Genomic DNA, 21720 nt, shown 5'->3' with positions numbered 1-21720 from the left:
AGTAAGACCCTTCACAGTCTAAAAATAGAGGTTAGGGAAGAGGAACATTCAATTACAGTATTACTGTAACTAACATTTAGTTCCAGCTCTTCTCCTACTAACTGAAGAAAGACGTTTGATAAGAGGAACAGAAAAACAGAAGCCCGTCCAAGATAAGACCATTCTCTGAAAACATCTATTGCCGAAAATCAGGGTGTTTGACCTGGATGTGGGATGTTATGCTATCACATTTTGTGGATAGAGCACTGGTAAATGCTGGACATGTATACTTTAAGATGGGTTAGCCTCCATAGCCACCAAAGCTCTTTAGGAAACAAATATTTTCGTAAAAAAATGTTTCCTTTGAAAGATTGCCTTATTGATGAAAAACAGAGATTATATAGTCAAGGGATAACTCACATGAATAAACTGCTCTCATATGTCATAAGAAGTTGTGAAAAATTAAATGTTGAATGAGAATAGGAGAATGGACCTGGCTTAAAAAAACATTATGCGCTCTCTGTTTTGAGGAATCTTATGCTGCGTCCTGACATCCTGTAAAGTTAACGACCTGGAGCTGACACAGGTGTCCTCGTGAAGTACTCTGCCTCCAATGTGTGAGGTCTTCCAGTCTTGTCAAACATGTAGAAAGTGTAACAGTTCAATGAGTTGCGATACTACCATAAATAGTCCAGAGAATGGCATGAGAAAAGAGGGGCGTACGACCTTTATCTGTATTTGTCTTGTCTTCTCCTCTCTAGCCCCTACCCAGAGATCTGTTGAAATCTGACATTCTCGTGCATGTGGGAGTCAAGAACGGAACATCCTTGAGTTTAACAGCAGTTCTCATAAAAAAAACATGCCTTTGTCTCTCATCTGAGCACTTGAAACGGTCTGTGTCTGGACTGGTCAGCACTGAGTCGTCCTCTCTGTCTGCATGGTCAGCAATGAAAAGAACGAGAGTGACTCACAATACCGTATAGCCGTTATGCCTGGTCTGAAAAAGACAAACAACCACTTTTTTAGCTTAAATGCGGAGAATCTTAAATGCGATCTTCACTGACCGTTCTTCGAGAAAGTAGTTGGTATGTACAAGGCATGTAAGGTTGCTATGTTGCTGCTCTGTGAAGAATGCTGGTATGAAGGCTATAGGTTCATGGGTCATGATAGAGCCTGCAGTTGCAGCAGAAATTCCCCTCGAAAAAGGCCTGCTGATGGAGGGGGTTAAAGCAACATCACTGTCATCTAGCCCACACACTGACCTTTGACCCTAGTCATTTACAGAAAAACAGCCAGGGAAGAGACTCTGAGCCTAGGGGGCGCTCTGTGCAGAGAGCGAGAGAAAGAAAGAGAGAGAGAGAGAGACAGAGAGAGAGATCGAGAGAGCATGGTGAGGGGATCGAGAGAGCATGGTGAGGGGAGATGCATGTACTGGGCAGTCCAAAATGGCTCTGCAACTTCAAATAATTTTCTGTGTTCCTATAAGCTAGTCATATTGCCAGCTGCTACACATTGCCAGCTTCTACATATCATGTTTGTCTCTAAATGCACATGGAGGAAGGAACGTACATAGTTCTCTTTTCCACAAGATACACAAAATATTTCTTTACATGAAAAAAGGACTCCAGGCTACACTTGAACTTCTTAAACATGATAAAAAAAGTATGCCGAAATCATAATCAAGCTATAATGAAATAATTGCCCTTTTTTCAGGCTGCAAATTGATTTTGAAGAACAAATAGGTAAGAAAAATATGTGTGGCCCTCTGTTGAATTTTGAAATCTGAATGTGGCCCATCTTAACCTATCCTTGATGGGTGAGTCAAAGTAACCCAAAAAACTAAAACACGTAGACATAACTATCTGTGTCACGTCCTGACCATAGAAAGCTGTTATTTTCTATGGTAGAGTAGGTCAGGGCGTGACAGTTTTTTTCAATGTTTTATATTTCTATGTTGTCAGGTTCTAGTTTTGTATTTCTATGTTGGGGTTTTGTTTGGGATGATCTCCAATTAGAGGCAGCTGGTCCTCGTTGTCTCTAATTGGAGATCATACTTAAGTAGGGTTTTTTTCCACCTGGATTGGTGGGAGATTCTGTCACGGTTGTCGTAAGGAAAAGGAGACCAAAGTGCAGCGTGTGTGTCATTCCACATTTTATTTACACTGTGAAACTATGCAATACATATAAATAAACTGAATGACAAAAACAACAAACCGTGATGCAGAGGTGAAACATACACTGACTCAAAGATAATCTCCCACAAACCCAGGTGGAAAAAAACCCTACTTAAGTATGATCTCCAATTAGAGACAACGAGGACCAGCTGCCTCTAATTGGAGATCATCCCAAACAAAACCCCAACATAGAAATACAAAACTAGAACCTGACAACATAGAAATAGAAAACATAGAAAAAAAACTGTCACGCCCTGACCTACTCTACCATAGAAAATAACAGCTTTCTATGGTCAGGACGTGACAATCTGGCAGTCTCGCTTAATGTGTTTCGCTCCTCTAAGAGTTTCAAACATTGTGGTGAGTGCAGATTTAATCACTTATGATTAACATTCCAGCGAACTTATCTCCAACACACTTTCACTGACAAATTCAGTTTAAAGAACAACATTTACTTGATAAGCCATGATAAGGGCCTGTACAGAGCTTTTAGTGGGGTCAGATTACCACATCCCGGAGTCACCTCTTCACTGTTGACGTTGAGACTGGTGTTTTGGGGGTACTATTTAATGACGCTGCCCGTTGAGGACTTGTGAGGCATCTGTTTCTCAAACTAGACCCTCTAATGTACTTGTCCTCTTGCTCAGTTGTGCACCGGGGCCTCCCACTCCTCTTTCTATTCTGGTTAGACCCAGGTTGCGCTGTTCTGTGAAGGGTGTAGTACATGGCATGGTACGAGATCTTCAGTTTCTTGGCAATTTCTCGAATGGAATAGCCTTCATTTCTCAGAACTGACGAGTTTCAGAAGAAAGGTCTTTGTTCCTGGCCATTTTGATCTTGTTATCGAACCCACAAATGTTGACACTCCAGATACTCAACTAGTCTAAAGAAGGCCAGTTTTATTGCTTCTTTAAACAGGACAACAGTTTTCAGCTGTGCTAACATAATTGCAAAATAATTTTCTAATGATCAATTAGCCTTTTAAAATGATGAACTTGGATTAGCTAACACAACGTGCCAATGGAACACAGGAGTGATGGTTGCTGATAATGGGCCTCTGTACGCCTATGTAGATATTCCATAAAAAATCTGCTGTTTCCAGCTACAATAATCATTTATAACATTAACAATGTCTACACTGTATTTCTGATCAATTTGATGTTATTTTAATGGACAAAAAATGTGCTTTTCTTTCAGAAACAAGGACATTTCTAAGTGACCCCAAACTTTTGAACGGTAGTGTATATTAAAGGATATCAATATGTCCCTTCAGCTCTGCTTGGCAAAGCAACAGCATCTCCTTCGTGATAAGAGTATGTCATGGCTAATTAAAGCATTCCTTCTGGTTAATGTAAATAGTGTGGGTCTTGATGTCTTGCACGCAAGTGAGAACTGCGCAAAGGAGGGAGGGAGAGAGGGAAGGAGAGAGGGATAGGGGGCTGGAGGGTAATTACTTTCGTTCAAAGACTTCAGACGTGTCTCTGTGTCAACTGAGAGTTGCCCTTTCTTTGAACAAACTTGAGTGATGTAAAAAGGTTATAATTGTCTCGGGAGTTATCTCAGTCTCTTGCTGCCGCATCATCAACAGAGTAGGACATGTCTGAGGTGCGTTTATGAGTAATTGAAATGAAAGAAAACAGCTCAATTATACTGCAGTGAGAATCAAACAAAGACCTAAAACAAATAGTTTACAAGCAAAGCATAATTTATCAGAAAGATAACATTTTGGAGGGGGGGGGGGGGGGGTTGAGTGCGATAGCAAGGCCTAGTGATTACTTTCATGCAACACGAGGAATAAAGATACTTCCATCTAAACACAAGGACTAGGCTATACTCAGGACCTAAGTTCAGCCCCAAGAACCCATCAAACAGATTGAGAAAAGAGGTGGAAAGGTCTTAGACATGAAGCCAACTAGCAAAGAAAACAAACAGAGGAAAGTTCTTTCCATCCCTGTTTTGTCATCAGTATTTAGCAGCAGACCTGCAGCAAACATTAAAGTCAGTATTGACATCCTATCTCTTTGGATTCTTCAGATTCTTCTTCGTACTTTATCATCAGAATCATGTAGGTCATAAAAAGTGTAATCATATGTAAGTATCGTCTTACAGATGGACAATAATCACTCTTAGAAATGTGAAACAGGTTGCAATAAACAAAGGTTATAAAACAGACACTAGTAAATCTACTGTACCTGTTGAATACCACCCACTTATCTTTGTGGAGGGACACTAAAGAGAAATGTGGTAGCTTGGGGTGGTACAACAAAACTGGCGAAGAGGTCCTGTTTCAACACATACCCAGTCAAAGCATTAGGCTACTACGCTCTTAAAATGGCTTTCCTAAATGACAATGAGTAGGAAATCCAAGCATAAGCGTGGGCCATCCGTATTGTGCACGAAGCATAAACAATAGAATACAGATATCAAGTAAAGTACATACGTTTTCAAAGACTCCCGAGCTTGACCTCCCATTGGTTCATTCATCCCTGCACCAATCAGAGAAGAGTCAATGGCATGACTCATGAACCTTCGATGAGAATTACATTCTGAGATGGAAATCAGACACTACTGTGCATGTTAATCTCTTCTTAATAACCTGTACCTTTTCAAAATACTGGTGGAGTTTATTACTAGGTGACAAATGTAATATGAAAAGGATGTTATATGTTTTACAACTGTACTGTATTTTACACAGTTTATGTAGGATGTGCTATGCAAAAATAAATAGAATGTAAGAATAACATTTTAGACTGTAATTAAATACTTTTGTAATAACTTTCAACATGTATCTCAGAATGAATATATTGCATGACAATGGATGTGCTATTACACAAACCTCAAAATATGAATTTATGTAAATTAATTCAGTGCACACACTGGGGAATAATTTGTTGAATTTGTTGGAATAATGTTTAACCCTCAGAATTATGTTAAAATATGCTGTGTACTTGACATGTTTAAATCAAGAGTCAATTTATTCAAACGGTTTCAGAAACAGTTTTGTATTTGAATAGGAGGACTGAAAAGGAAAATAGAGTGTTCTAGCATACAACTTAGTTGCTATTTGTAATAGGCAACACCAACAAGTGTGACTAAAAACAGAAAGCAGAAAATATGGCATGTTGATACCTACAATGACCAATTGTCACTCAGAAATTATGATAGGCTGCGTATACACAGAAAGACCAATTTTCCAAATTTTTGGTCTTTTGATCAATCAGATCAGATCTTTTGCCAATTATTGGGCAAAAAGATCAGAAATAGGCTGCCTGTGTGAACACAGTAATTGATACCTACAATGACCAATTAGCTTTCAGAAATTACAGTAAAAATGAATAAAAAATACAGACTACACCAAGAACACACATTGGCTATATTCCAATGTCCCTGATACATGAATTCCTCCTAAGTAGTATGCTAGTGTGGACATTGAAACAGAGCCATTGTCCTTCTGTAATGTCCATAACAAAACAGTGGAGTTCAATCAGGGGGTTTCATGTAGTCTGAGGTTGGCTCAGTGTGTAGAAGAGAACTCTTTTCACCCTCCATCTTGTCTTCAAAGACGCAGATCAGGACGACCCACGACCTTTTTGAATTTTTGGATCATAAAACGAGAGCCAGAGCCCTAAAATGAAACAAGCACCTCAGAATATCAGACTGCATTCTCCAGAGACAGGATTATGATTAAGTGGCACACACACACGCACACGCACACACACAATGTGCTTTAAGAGGACAAAGCATTCTTGATTGTGATTTGGCTCCATCCATCACAATGCTCTTCGCTGTGGAAAATCTTGCACACTATGAACTTGCAATACCACACACAGCAATGGGAGAGAAAAACTGGAAAATCGTAGACGGGGAAGATACTATTCGGTCGTCAAAACGTTATCAATGAGTTTGTGAAGAATCCCACTACACACATTGATGACGTTTAGACAGCACAACGTTTTCACCACTTTGCTTTTGCCACTGGGCTGCAGGTCTATGTAAATGACCCGCTTCGTTTTTGGTGTTGAGGTGAGTGCCCTCCCTCCCAAGGGCCAGGACTGATTGGTGCAAATTGGAGGGGAAAACTATAGAACTGAATATTTTAACTATAAACCTCATCTTCAATGGAAGAGCCTAATCTTGCTAGTGGTTCCAAGTACTCAAGAGTCTGTTGTTATTTTTGTGAAAACAAAAATTTTGAATGCAGTAGAGTTGAGCTGATTCTTTTTGTTTATTCAGTTCTTTTTTCGAAAGCAAATTCAGAGTGATGAAAATATTGTGCGGTCGTAGTAGAAAAAAACTTTGTGCTCCTACTATAGCTAGCTCACTAGCTTGCAGCAGTGTTGTTGTTGGTAGACTGGAGAGAGGCAGAAGAGAGAGGGGGCACTCAGGACTAACACTACAGGCCAATCAGAGTCAGTTACTTACACAGTACCACTGTGCTCGCAGCAGCAGCAAAGCTTACTTCTTCTTCCCTCCTAATGACATATTTTCCGTTTTTTTCTTCTGTGCCTCATTGAACAAAAGACACACCTTTATGTTAGAAAGTGGTTGGACACCCCCCCCCCCCCCAGATACAAATACCCTGGCTGAGTAATAAGAAATTCCAATTCTGTCCAATGTTTTTCAACAAGGAAAATCGAGAATTGGAATTTGACTGGAGTTGAAATGGAATTGACCCCAACCTTGAAGGACATTGTAATTATTAAGTGTGACCTGTTTTCATACCTCTGTCATGGCGTCATCGATCTGCTTCAGCTCCTCATAGTGGTCTCTAGAGTCTCTCAGAGGCTGCACCATGATCTCCTCAATCTGGGGGAAGAGCTGCAACACACACAGGGGAGGATGGTTGGTAGGTATTCAGGACAGCAGCCTTTTCTAGTCAATATGCAATTATCCACTGGCATTGTTTTCGAGAGGTCATGAAATATAAGAGACGTGTACAAACGGAAGCACACACAAACACTCACAGGCAGCACACATGCACACACGCTCATGTGCACAAACACCAACACTGTCACGCACATACTGTACTTACATACTATGTCTATATTGTGACATTTGCTTTGTAGTTAAAACACACACGCCTACCTTCAGGACTGTCTCAAACATTGGGATGAGGACAAACTTGATGAATCCGATCTGGGCAGTGGGCTTGGTGACTTTGTCTCTGTCCATAAACGGAGCCACGGGCAGCCCTTCAGTCTTCTCCCTGTCACTCTGTCAATTCCCGAGACAGGAGGGTTTGTACATGTCACCCCACTCTTTCATGACATCATTCTTATCGACAGACTCGTTCTGATGAAGGCCAAGATGGCCGAAATGTCAATGATTTTTACCCTTCTCAAGAAAGCATGCACAACTCCAAGAGTGACAGCTGAGCCTGTTTTCACTCCAAAATCCCAATCAACACATTATTAGACTCACTATTATTAGACTTTCTTATTACACATTATTAGACATTATTATTATTAGACATGATTATACTTGATTGAGGTCACCTGCATGAAATACTCCTCCAGCAGACAGTCCACCCAGGGTTCGGCCACCTCCGTTGGCCGGACCTCGTTGGAGATGTCACAGCATTTGATCAAAACCATCTTCAGCTGCACACATACAGACAAGGAATAACGAGTAATTTTCACCATGCATTATGGCAACACAACCATAGTTTTTAGCATTGGCTAGCTAGTGTGACTTTTCAGGAAAGGTCTACAGTTCCGTGAAAAAGTATTTGTCCACTTTCTGATTTTCTCTATTTTTGCATATTCTTTTATTCTGAATGTTATCAGATCTTCAACCAAAACCTAATAAGGTTCCCTTTATCTAATATTAGGTTTTGGTTGAAGATCTGATAACATTCAGTATCATAAATATGCAAAAGTAGAGAACATTTTAAAAAGGGGCAAATACTTTTTCACGGCACTGTACTTGTGGTAAAATGCTTTGGAGCACTGAAGGTTAACACAGGCACGTTATCTTAGAACCCTCTGGCTTTATTCCATAGGATTGACCGGACTGACATCATGAAACGGACATCCGTGTGCTGCTAACAGTTTAGCGTCCTCCACTGTCCCTGGCCCTGTCTTCCACCGTCCCTGTATCAGGCTTAAACCAGTGATCCTCTGCTTGGAGACACACGTGACTGCCCTCCTTGACAACATACCAACCGATCGAGCTATCAAAAAAATATCTGATTCGATATCTCCATCTGCAACATTTCAAGACAGCTGTGGAGTGAGGTTACAGTACGTTACAATCACATAATACACTACACGACCAAAAGTATGTAGACATCTGCTCGTCGAACATCTCTTTCCAAAATCATGGGCATTGATATGGAGTTGATCCCCCCCCTTAGCTGCTATAACAGCCTCCAATCTTCTGGAAAGCTTTCTGATAGATGTTGGAACATTGCTGTGGGGACTTGCTTCCATTCAGCCGTAAGAGCATTAGTGAGGTCGGGCACTGATGTTGGGCGATTAGGCCTGGCTCGCAAGTTGGTGTTCCAAATCATCCCAAAGGTGTTTGATGGGGTTTAGGTCAGGGCTCTGTGCAGGCCAGTCAAGTTCTTCCACACCAATCTCGACAAATCATTTCTGTATGGACCTCGCTTTGTGCATGGGGGCATTTTCATGCTGATACAGGAAAGGGCCTTCCCTAAACTGTTGCCACAATGTTGGAAGCTCAGAATCGTCTACAATGTCATTGTATGTGAAGCGTTAAGATTTCCCTTCACTGGAACTGAGGGGCCTAGCCTGAACCATGAAAAACAGCCCCAGACCAGTATTTCATCTCCACCAAACTTTACAGTTGGCACTATGCATTCGGGCAGGTAGTGTTCTCGTGGAATCCGCCAAACCGGACTGCCAGATGGTGAAGCGTGATTAATCACTCCAGAGAACACGTTTCCACTACTCCAGAGTCCAATGGCGGAGAGCTTTACACCACTCCAGCCGACACTTGGCATTGCGATCTTAGTGCGGCTGCTCAGCCATGGAAACCCATTTCATGAAGCTCCCGACGAACAGTTCTTGTGCTGACATTGCTTCCAGAGGCAGTTTGGAACTTGGTAGTGAGTGTTGCAACCGAGGACAGACGATATTTACGTGCCACAGTATGTGCTTCAGCTTTCCTGTTCTGTGAGCTTGTGTGGCCTACCACTTCACGGCCGAGCCGTTGTTTCTCCTAGACGTTTCCACTTCACAATAACAGCACTTACTTAGTTGACTGGGGCAGCACTTAGTGCTGTTAGTGCTTAATAACAGCACTTAGTGCTTAATAACAGCACTTAGTTGACTGGGGCAGCTCTATCAGGGCAGAAATTTTATGAACTGACTTGTTGGAAAGGTGGTATCCTATGACAATGCCACGTTGAAAGTCACTGAGCTCTTCAGTAAGGCCATTCCACTGCCCATGTTTGTCTATGGAGATTGCATGGCTGTGTGCTCAATTTTATACACCTGTCAGTAACGGATGTGGCTGAAATAGTCGAATCCACTAATTTGAAGGGGTGTCCACATACTTTTGTATATATAGTGTATCTCCAGGCCACAAAGGATTTCTTGGGTATGCCCTATTTTTCCATCCCTGTCTTTGTTATAGAGCACCCCTCCTAGTTTCTGTCGTTTGCTGAGGCTATACCAGAACAAAGATATGCCTATTTGGCACATCTTGATGTACAGTATACATAGTCAGTTGATGTCATGTGATGTACAATACGTACGCATGTGACATGCTCCTCGTTGGTGAAGTCAAAGCTGTCCACTTTATGTTTGAAGGAGTCTAATATTTCTCCATGCCGGGCCATGTCTGTGGCCAAGATCAGGGTAATGATGGCCTGTAAAGGGAGATGGAATCATCACAAATTATGAAATCCCCCTCCTGCCTTAGGCCAACTCAAAACATCTTGTGGTTAGTTAGAGAGAAGGAAATGCAAAAAGACAAAGGTGTGTGCTAATTGGCATCCTATTCCCTATATTATTATATATTTGTTTTACCTTTATTTAACTAGGCAAGTCAGTTAAGGACAAATTCTTATTTTCAATTACGTCGTAGGAACACTGCCTTGTTCAGGGGCAGAACGACAGATTTCTACCTTGTCAGCTCGGGGATTCGATCTTGCAACCTTTCGGTTACTAGTCCAAAGCTCTATCCACTAGGTTACCTGCCGCCCCATAGTGCACTACTTCTGTCAATAGTGGTGCACTAAGTAGGTAATAGGGTGCCATTTGGTATTGTCACGACTTCCACCGAAGACGGTTCCTCTCCTTGTTCGGGCGGCGTTCGGCGGTCGGCGTCACCGGTCTTCTAGCCATCGTCGATCCACTTTTCATTTTCCATTTGTTTTGTCTTGTCTTCCTACACACCTGGTTCTCATTTCCCTCATTAAGTATTGTGTAGTTAACCCTCTGTTCCCCCCATGTCTTTGTGTGGAATTGTTTGTTGTACGTGCTTGTGCACATGTTTACTGGTGCGCGTCGTGTTTTTGTACCCATGTTTGTTATTCTTTATGCCGTTGGTTTTTGCAATTAAACTGCTCTGGCTATTACCGAGTTCTGCTCTCCTGCGTCTGACTTCCCTGCCACCAGTTACGCACCCCTTACAGGTATGCAGAAAGAATCACTGTGCATTGGCCTAGGTCACCACCTACCTGTCTGATCTGCTTGTAGGCCTCCAACTCGACATTGGCAAATATGTTGCACTCGGGCAGCGAGAGGATCTGGAAGGCCACGGCGCAGTGATGGTTCTCCAGTGGAGATATATCGTTGTAACGCACGGCCAGCTCTGTGCGGGCATTGATCTGATACCTGACAAGCAAAATAAACCTCTGTGACATGAATCAGTTCTCCTTGACAACATGACCTGACCAGGGAAGCCTATAATCTCCAGGACCCAGAGTTTCACCCTGGCCATGTCACATGCTTAGGACGGAACTCCCGACCTTACATCAAAACTGGAAGCATAGATTGGAGCATTTCCACGATGTAATAACAGAATTTAAGGAGTTCCAAAACATCTGTATTGTGTCTGTCATCCACATCTATTCAGAGATCTAGTCAAGGCTGTAGAGCAGTGGGAACTGAGGCGCAGAGTAGGAACCTTTGGGCGCTTACGTGTTGTTGTAGCCGGGGTGGTCCAGGTCATGGCACACTGCAGCTGTCATGAGAATGCCCATGTCCGTCAGAGTCATTTTCTCCTGAGGAACACACACAGAACGTGCTAATGTTTCTAATCTCTAATACAAGGTGCCAGGAGGATTTCCTGACCACCTGACCTGACCAGTTATAGACCATGTGTGTCTGGTAAATGGCATGCATTATATTATATTAGTACAGTCGATTCTTACCGGCAGGTTACACAGGTTTATCATGCCATACATCATCTGACTGACACAGAAGCAGTGGCGGAAGTTGTGGAACGGGTTGCTGCGATAGTTCTCCTGAATGCCCAGCTGTGAGAAAGAAAGCTGTCAATCAAACTATCCAAATAGTCATCAATACTTTTAGGTTCCCTTCTTTGAAGCCGTTGTTCCATATCAATTGCATATCACTTGCACATTGAGATAATTGCTTTTATATGGTTCTACTTATACCAGCCAACGTTTAAGAGTGATGGGGTTCATGTTGAATTCCTTCACCAGTCCCAGGTCATGGTACATGTACTCCAAGCAGCTCAGCATCTAAACCACCGATCAAAGACACAGTTAAAAGAATACTACACGCATCATCATAAAGCACAACAAGTGTTCTATCTTGAAAACATGATTGCTGACATGCACAATTAGACTAATGAACAAAATATTAAAATAACATTTTTGAGTGTAGCATTCCTTTAAGTTCACAACTCGAGAAAATACTTCAAAATGTTTTACTACAAAAGTGTGATTATATAGGCCTGGATGGAATTATGATAGATATCAGATGATAGATGAATCTCAAGAGAACTAACCTCATTGTGTTCCCAATGCCAGACATCGAATGTTGGCTTCTTCAGTGCTTCAATTGTCTCCTGGGATAAGGTGTACTGTAGAAATGAGAGCGAAATCACAGCATCAGTTTTAGGATTAGTGATGTCAAAGTGATTCATATCTTTAGGCTTGAGAAAAAAAAACGTATAGCCTACTGTATATTACTAGAATCCCCCTATTCCGTACCTTTGGATAACTTGGGACGTCACGTCTGGGATTAAGTTTCTTCCCGTCGTCTGAGAAGTTGTATTTGCAGGGACAGTTCCCAACTCTGAAGAGATGGGAGCAAATACATCATATTTGTATCATTAATCTCCTCTGAATCAGAACAACATTTTAAAACCAATATAAAATTCGTACTATAGAATATCCTAAGAAATCTGAAGCATGGCTTGGTGAGTGTCATTTAGGTCAAAGGTCACCGTACCTCCCTCCTCCTCTGGATGTCATCTCATCGCGTAGTTTCTTTAGGTCATTTTTGCACTTCTCAATCTCCACCACCTTCAGTCCCTCCACTGTAACGACAACACGACTGTTAGTACATAAAGTGGTGAATTCAGTAACAGTGAAGCAACACACACACAAAGAGAGAAACACACCGATAGTCAAACAAACAAAAAAACCTTGCACATACACTCAACTCTTTTCTCCAACATGGCCAGTCTGTTGGTCACCTCAGTTTTCAGCTCGTTGATTCGGAAAGCCCTGCAAAAAAAATACGTGAAAGGGGTTTGTTTGAAAAGGACCTGGTGTCATGGAGGTATTTCTGCGGAAGGGAAAAGGCTAAAGCGGAATGCTTCTGTCTGCAGTGAAACATAAACACGCCAATTACCTGCTGAACTGCTCTGCCACCTGAGATAACACGTTTTGAAACATGTCTTCTTTCTCTGTGGGCGCAAACAAACAAAAAGAAACCACTCTAGTGATCAAAAATCATGTTTAGTACCCAGAGTTGTTTTAACGTTGTTTTTACATTGTTTTTAAGTTTTGTTGTGATAGCTTTATGTGAGTTATGTGAGTAAGAATGAAGTAAGATCTAAAAGGTCAAAGGTTAAAAAGTGTTGCTGAATTTGAAATATCATGTTGGTACTTCACCTCCTAGTTGACCGGTGGACAAAGAAATGACTTTGTACAAGGAGCTGTAAAAACATGTCAGTAACATTCCAACATCATTCATCAAGTCGTTGATTACATAACATTTGAAAAGTATTTTTACACATAGTACATAGGCTATGCATTCCTTGGATTAACAACGGTCAGCAATGCTTTTCTATGACTGAGCTCAATAGAGCAAATACTGTATCATTGAGATTTGGTGATTAGGGTAAAGGTGACGTGTTACTTGGGAGAGTTGGTAGGCATGGTCGGGTCTATGGACACCAGGGCCCCTTCAGGATCCACCATCATGATGGCAGTATTCCTATGGAGGGGGAACAACAATAATAAATAATAAGGATGCGTTCCAGAAAGCACCGTATTCCCAAATTGCACTACTTTTGACCAGGGCACCAAAGTAGTGCACTATATAGGGATCCATTCAGAATGCAACCTACATTTCTTGTTAACATGCTCTAAAACACAACACACGCGAAGCTTGTCGTTTGGTGTTTACTTGTAGATTACTTATCATTCATGAAGCTCAGTCAGGATAGAGAGACGATAAGTTTGTAGTGAACTTGAAACAAATGTGTTGTGTGTCGCATACTTTCGACTGATGTGTGACTGTGAGAGAATGGTGAGAGAAACGAGGGAAGGAGACGGCTGCAGCTGAAATGTCACTGACCTGGGGATGTTGGACGAGGAACAAAGAAGCTCCTTGATGTCACATGGGCTACAATGCCGACTGAAAACCACCTGAAAAAAAAGGCAGACGAATGGTGAGAGTCGTCTGTCTCCCTACGCATCTCAAGCCACCTGAAAACAGTCTGCTCTCTGTGAGACCTGAGTCTGTTGTAAAAAAAAAAAAGGCTGCAGTGGAAAGAGTGGGGGAAGAAAACAATTGTTTTTTAAAAGGTATTTATCCTTTATTTAAACAATGAAGTCACATAATGATCCACATCTCTTTTTCAAGTGTATGTTATGAGTTCATATATTGAGGACTAAATCACAAAGGCATGCAGTTGAAAATGTGTGTGAACTCAACACAGTGTAGCCTACCCTTGTCAGGGACCAACCCAAACTCGTAGATAATACGACACTCCATCAACATACTAGCAACAAATACTTGCGTCATCAACCCAGTGAAAGAGTTTGAATCATTCTCTGTAAACCACAGCAATATACACAGAAATGTCAAAACAGATTATACATTTCACAAACAACGTCTGTTCCTATTTGTGGTATACTGATGGCACACATATTAGTTTCATATTGTGTCTGTCTGAGATTCATTGTCAAGGAAAGTGTATCTTAGCTTGCGATGTTGGCTAGCCTCCAACAACTTGAAGACCTTTTGCACAAGCAGATGCAGTAGACAATCCCTCAAACTCTCGAGCCCTTGAATGGACATGTGTCACTTTCAGGTCTCTACTTGAACCACTCTATGCGACCGTAACAACAGGGGTTTGTGTCATCACAAGTATACTGGGCTTACTAAGTGCCTGGCCCTATGTAATCCAAAATCAAAGCAGACTTGAGGAAATAGGCTAGTCGGTGTACAAAGGTAACAAAATCCAGTAGATTCACTTGTGCTAAGTGGGTTAAATATGCAGAGGGAATTGACCATTTTTATTCTGAAATGCATTCAAGATTTAATGAGCCAAAGAAATTGGAGGACACATCCATTAGAGAAGCAGTAGGTATTTGAAATGCTACCAAATGCAACATTGCAATAGACACTGGCTGGAAAGGGGTTTTAACCAATCAGCATCCAGGATTAAATCCACCCATTGTATAATATGCAACATTCTATAAGAGAAGATTCAAGTTTTAATGTCACATGCACAAGTACAGTAAAATACCTTTCTTGCAAGCTCTAACCCCCAACAATGCAGCAATCAGTAACAATGTAAAAATTACAAGGTAGAACAAAAAGTGTTTAGTGCTTTCAGAGGTTGTTTCTGTATCGATTATTTAAAAAAAAGTATCACAATGTGTAACACTTGTCGTTGAAGGGGGACCAAAACGCAGCGGGTAAAGTGCTCATCCTCTTATTTATTAAAGAAAACACTTAATCATTACAAAACAAACGACGAAAACAGTCCAGTAAGGTGCATAGACTATACTAGAAACAACCTCCCACAAAACCCAGTGAAAACAAACACAACTAAATATGGCCTCCAATTAGAGACAACAACAACCAGCTGCCTCTAACTGGAGGTCATTGACAAAACTCACATAGAACTAGAAAAGCTAGATAAACATAGAAATAAGAAAACTAGAACCTAAACCCACAATACCCAACCACACAAAAAAAACACCCCCTGCCACGCCCTGACCAACTACAATGACAAATAACCCCTTTTACTGGCCAGGACGTGACACAATGTTTTTCAACATTAAATGCACTATGCATTATGTGGGTTGAATGCTGTAACAACACAGATTAAATCAATTAATAAAAGTCCCATGGTAGTGACTGCCCATTCCTGCTCATCACCTATTAACAATAATTTATTCACATTACTTTACTTTAATAAAATATTTCAGTTGTTGTGTATATTCCATGTGTTTTATTTGATGACTTTATTATTTCATTCCAAGTAATCATCTCACCTCTAAAGAGCTGCTGCCTATGCTGTCTGACAAAATCAATATTTTAGAAGTGCTTCAAGGTAAATACAGCACGCTTTTATGACTGCTGAATACTAAACGATCAATCACTTAGATCATGTATTTTCAGGTAGAGATACCTCTTGAAGAAACTGCTCTCTATGTACCACTTCTTGATCTCGCCTTCTTCTGTCTCCTACATAGCAAGAGTAAAATAAACATAGACTGGAGAAGTTTAGCCCCGCAATGGATAATGGTCATTGTAGTTCATTATCACGTTTTCTGCACTAAACTATGTAGAACACTAGCCTGTTGGAAACTACAACTCCTTACTACATCACACCGTTCGGGCATATGATCAGAAAAATCTCTAAAGAAACTGCAGTGCGATGTGTGCATTGAGCTCACAGAAAAAAAATGAATGAAATGGAATTCAAATAATTGAGCCGACATGGAAAAATTACTGACATTTCGATTAATCGCTCAGCACTAGAGAATAGTCTATATGGCTTGGGTGGTGGGAATCTTTAATGATTTTCAGGCCCTCCTTTCACACCGCTTGATATAGAGGTCCTGGATGGCAGGGAGCTCGGTCCCAATTATGTACTGGGCTGTCCTTACCATCCTCTGTTGCGCCATGCGATCGAGGGTGGTACTATTGCCATACCAAGCAGTGATGCAGCCAGTCAAGATGCTCTCAAATGGTACAGCTGTAGAACTTTTTGAGGGCCCATAGCATTTTAAGTTCTTAGTGATGTAGATACCGAAGAACTTGAAGCTCTTGACCTGCTCCACTGCAGCCCCGTCGATGTGGATGGGGGAGTGCTTGCCCCACCCATTTCCTGTAGTCCACGATCAGCTCCTTGGTCTTACTGACGTTGAGGGAGAGGTTGTTGTTTCCGTCCCCACGCTGCCAGGTCACTGACCTCCTCCCTGTAGGATGTATTATCGTCACTGGTGATCAGGCCTACCACCGCCATGTCGTCAGCAAACTTGATGATGGTGTTGGAGTCGTGCGTGGCCACGCAGTTGTGGTTGAACAAGGAGTACAGAAGGGAGTAAGCACACACCTCTGTGGGGCCCTCGTGTTGAGGGCCAGCGTTGCGGAGGTGATGTTGCCTACCCTCACCACCTGGGGTCGGCCTGTTAGGAAGTCCAGGATCCAGTTGCAGAGGGAGGTGTTCAGTCCCAGGGTCCTGAGCTTGGTGACGAGCTTGGAGGGAACAATAGTGTTGAACACTGAGCTCTAGTCAATGAACAGCATTCTCACGTTGGTATTCCTCCTACGTATTTAGGTGAGTGAGGGCAGTGTGGAGTGCAATTGAGATTGTGTCGTCTATGGATCTGTTGGGGCGGGATGCAAATTGGAGTTGGTCTAGGGTATCTGGGATGATAAAGTTGATGTGTGCCATATCCAGCCTCTCAAAGCACTTCATGATTACAGATGTAAGTGCTACAGGGCGGTGGTCATTGTGGCATGAAGCCTTAGAGTTCTTAGGAACAGGAATGATGGTGGTTAAACATTTGGGGATTACAGACTGGGACAAGGAGAGGTTGAAAATGACCGTGAATATGCCTTCCAGCTGTTCTGCGCATGCTCTGAGAATGCGTCCTGGAATACCATTGACCTGATTAAAGACTTTGAGGGCACATAGCATTTTAAGTTCTTAGTGATTTACTCCCGTCGACCCTCAGAGAGCGAGATCACCCAATCTTCTGAGTCGGTGGCGACACACCACGATGTTGAAGCATATGATGAGAGCAAATATGAGACACAGTAGCCTATATTGTTATTGTTACAGTATATGTATTACATGATTACAGTGCAATGGCCCGGGAGCTGCAGTAACAAGAACATACTGGGTAGGCTAGTGATGTTTCTACCCTCACAAATACCATGTTCTGTTTCTTCCCCCTTTGATTAATGAATTAGTCCACCAAACAATTCTGGTTTTCCTTACAGTACAGTGAGTGCATATGTTTTCCTGTATGTGATCCTTGCGCGAATTCAACCGAAAACCTTGAAAGCAACGGTGCTTTCACCAACTGAGCCACACAGGACCATCTCTAGTTTTCCTCAGACTCAGGGGGGAGTAGAAAACAATGGAGGCATAGAACATGCTAGCAACAGGTGGCTCTGTCTGTGCTCGTTTAAAGTATGCCACAAACACCTGTGAAACACAATGTCACACCACCTCTTGGTTTATTGAATACACAGCTATTTCAGAGGCCTCACACCTGACTCATGTTTTGAGGAGAATTCACAACTTTTTCACCACAAATGTAGAAATAAAATAGAGCATACAGGCAACAAGGGGCACAGAATGACTAGTGCACAAGATTAGGTGTGTGGTAACCAACAAAAACCGTGGAGCCATAATGAACCCACATTGTGTCAATATCATTAGCCACCTGTAGAGATGATATAACTTTGGTGAGCTTTTGATTTGGTCACCTGATTCTTACAGTAGTCAAACCATACTGTATTCTAAGTGTAGCCTACCATTACTAGAAAAAAACAGACACCATTTCACCATCCAGTCTGTCTTTTGGTTGACTCCATCATTGCAGCCAGGGACCTCAATGATCGAAGAGATGTAATCACACAAGGTACTTTGGATGCTGTCTATGATAAGAGTCTAACTCTGATACAGGAGTCCCCACGGAGAGACCCCAGCGCTCCCACTGACTAGCTCAGACTACATCTTCTCTCACACAGAGAGAAGAACATGGATACTGTGTCTGTGGATCTCATTTTCTGGTCAACCAGGATGTGCGCTAATGAAAATGGATGGAACTCACGGATAGGTAATAAGAGATTCATTCTTGGTGTTCACTACTTAATTTCAAGTATGCTGACTAGCTACGGTAGAGAAAATAGCTGATTGCGCAATCTGTTAACTCGGCTGATCCGGAGAATAATAGATACAATTCGAGAAAATGTTTGAAGATAAAAAGAATGGAAAAAAAGAGAGACAATTACTTTATGAGGTTTCATAAAGAGGTGGACCTACCTTATCTAGAGAGATTAGTATCAGTTAGAAATCAGGGGGGGGGAATCTGAAAAAGGAATGGGGAAAATAGAGATAATATAAACCTGATAGAGGAGAACCCACCTTCTGAACCTTTCCATCCACATCCAGATATATGGTTTTTGGGGCATAGGAAGAAGAGCTGGACCCCATGCTGAATCCTCTATGTTTCTCTCACGTTCCCGTTCTCTCTCTAGCTCTCTCTCTCGCTCTCACTAATCCAGCAGGAGGAAGGTTTGGAGCCCCCGTCCTCCTGCAGAGGAGCCTATATGGCCAGGGTCAGATCCCTGGGAAATACAGGGAGATGCTATGACTGCAACACAGGAGACACTATTGAAATACTGCAATAGACTACATTGGAACTGAGACTTGAAAATTATTAATAACTACATTTATTGATTTTACTGTCTCAATTCATTTATAATCCAGAAAACAATTAAAGGACCATCAAAATTTTTTCATTTTGCATTATTATTTTCAACTGCACACTAAATTCACTGATAAAATATAATCGATCTATTGCTATCATCTCATAATTGCGGATACATTTCCATCTACTGCCATCAAGACATTTGAAATATTCTCACTATTCTGACTCATGGTAACAGAAATATGAAAAACAGGATAGTAAAAACAATACACATTAACAAAATGAAATCACAAATGTACTCTAAAGCTCTATCTTGGAATCTAATAGGTCATGGTAAAAGAATAATTAAACACATCCCGATGACTTACTGTGTCAGCGATGGCGTTTTCCCCTGACGCGAGAAGCTTCGAAACTTTCCCGGCGCTGCTGATGCTACTAATACACAGAGTGAGATGGGAGAACCTGGGGGACTTTAGCAATAATTGGCACTCTGGTCCGTTGCCAGGGGACTGTTACTACGGTGAGAAAAAAAATAGGCTGCCCTCCTCCTATCTCCATAATGTCTTTAGTATAGAAGCTGCGAAACCTGCTGATCACTACACACCCATTGCCATATGTCTTATCAATGAGATATATGCATGTATGCACGGGATGATTCAAGTATCTTTATTTCTTCATACATTATTACTTGTGTGCTTTGTCAGTAAGTACATTTTCTGGAGGTCAATATACAATAGGAGGTGGTCTGTAGGACTAGTGGGTTAGTGGCTTGGTGGATATTAGTTAGGCAATTAGTACATGTCAAACATCAAATACAGTACATTGATTTGAAGGGCATATGACAAGGATGAGAACAATGGATCAAGTGAGACTGCTGCTTTCTCTCACTATCAGGAGAGCAGAAGATACGACATTTAACCATTCGGAAGTACACATAGAAATACAGTTATTTGGATGGCTCTGCTGTTATTTTAGTTATTTGGATGGCTCTGCTGTTATTTTAGTTATTTGGATGGCTCTGCTGTGTTGTAGATGCACAATCCACGGTCACAAAGAAACGTGTCTTTATTTCATTTGAAGGCATCATCCAATAAGGTGGTTTGAGGTCAAGTGTGACCTTATTGTCCACCTGTGGGGTCATCCAACAGCTAGAGCCATAGAGGTGAAAGCAGAGCTGTTTGTCCTCACACACACACACGTACGTTCGCACACACACACACGCACGCACGCGCACGCACGCACACGCACGCACACGCACGCACGCACGAACGCACACACGCACGCACGCACACACACACACACACACACACACACACACTTCTCGCTCTCCTCAACCCCTCATTGAAAATGATACTGGCACATGGTTTAGTCAGACAAGTTCAGCAGCAGACATCTTGTAGTGATCTACCAGTCTTCCCATATCCATTTTACTCCGCTTTCAACATCATATTTTTTGCTGTCAATCTGTGTAGGCCTACAGTAAGTAGATATTGTGATAAAAGTCAATATCAATCAATATTCACTCTGGATTAAGAAATACGCTTATGGCTAAACCAATGGGCTATTTGACCATTTCAAAATCAAATACACTTTGCGGTCTAGTCGTCTATTCTCATTCGGTATCAACAGCCTTCAAAATTCAACAGAGACAACTGAGTTCAATCAAGGTTAAGGTTAGCATTAGAGCCAACGATCCACAACACTGACTCACAAAGATGTCTTCATAAAGACATTGGCTTCTATTTGGCAATGCTCATGCTGTCACTGTCCTCCCTCTCTCACTATCTATCCCGCTGTTTGAGAGTAGTGTGTGTGTGCATGCGTGTGCATGCTTGCATTCCCATATGTGTGTGTGTGTGTGTGTGTGGTACGCTCACACTAGGCTGGGGGAAAGCCTATTCCAACCATACAGGTCTGCTATAATTAATTGCCCTGAGGGAGGACTAACAGCCTCCTCCACCTTGATTCACAGGGACTGATATGTGACTGACTGACTCCTCAACACAACACAAGCCAGATAGAGCCACACAAACATAGCTGCTGTGGCCAACCTATCCCTAAGGTATAATTATAGGCTTCGAAGTACACATCACCTGAGTGGGAGAGGCAGAAAGGCACATTGAGAGCTCGGACTAATACGAGAGATGAGAGATGGCTCCGTAGATCAAAGACAGTTTTCCAAAGCAATAAACTCAATCTAACAGATCCACTCTTCTGTATTTGCTTACAATATTATATTGTGCCAGCCCAGCTCAGTAGCCTCAAGCGTTGTGTGGCCGGAGCCAAATTATATTTAAAAATGGAATAGGAACAATTGGGCTGAGATCAAAACCAGATACATTTTCAACGCTTATGTAACTTGAGAGAAAGGAGCATTACACCTTTTTGGGTAATCAGGGAGGCAGAATCAACAGAACAAAGGCGACAAAGTGCGACGTGCGGTCCGATTTTCATGATAAAAGATGTACAGCTGGAGATCTGAGAGGAAGC

At 41.9% G+C, this 21720-nt stretch overlaps 1 protein-coding gene across 1 annotated transcript; it reads right to left on the bottom strand.

Annotated features, from left to right (window-relative positions):
- Positions 1-5109: 5109 nt before the first annotated feature.
- On the bottom strand, positions 5110-19668 carry LOC106612467 (high affinity cGMP-specific 3',5'-cyclic phosphodiesterase 9A-like). The gene is made up of 19 exons (XM_014213622.3): positions 19599-19668; positions 18945-19147; positions 13901-13971; positions 13460-13537; positions 13213-13256; positions 12950-13004; positions 12752-12822; positions 12545-12632; positions 12304-12388; positions 12099-12173; positions 11743-11829; positions 11497-11601; positions 11264-11346; positions 10801-10957; positions 9874-9987; positions 7649-7753; positions 7239-7367; positions 6876-6971; positions 5110-5778 (listed from the first exon to the last, which is right to left on the bottom strand). Exons 2-19 carry the CDS (start codon positions 19011-19013, stop codon positions 5710-5712), a joined length of 1581 nt encoding a protein of 526 aa, XP_014069097.1. The 5' UTR covers positions 19014-19147; positions 19599-19668; the 3' UTR covers positions 5110-5709.
- Between the last annotated feature and the right edge of the window lie 2052 nt (positions 19669-21720).

This window comes from Salmo salar, chromosome 09 (genome assembly GCF_965601325.2).
Source record: "Salmo salar chromosome 09, fSalSal1, whole genome shotgun sequence".
NCBI classification, from domain to species: domain Eukaryota; kingdom Metazoa; phylum Chordata; class Actinopteri; order Salmoniformes; family Salmonidae; genus Salmo; species Salmo salar.
This window is presented reverse-complemented; position numbering and strand designations above follow the sequence as displayed.

Bases quoted from the DNA above. Each gene is read 5' to 3' on its own strand.
- LOC106612467 (XM_014213622.3), bottom strand. From the start codon at position 19,013: ATGGGGTCCAGCTCTTCTTCCTATGCCCCAAAAACCATATATCTGGAT. The intron at 11,830-12,098 runs GTTAGTTCTCTT...TCGGTGGTTTAG, and splicing joins GGCATTGGGAACACAATGAG to ATGCTGAGCTGCTTGGAGTA. The intron at 10,958-11,263 runs GTAAGCGCCCAA...TTTGCTTGTCAG, and splicing joins CACCCCGGCTACAACAACAC to GTATCAGATCAATGCCCGCA.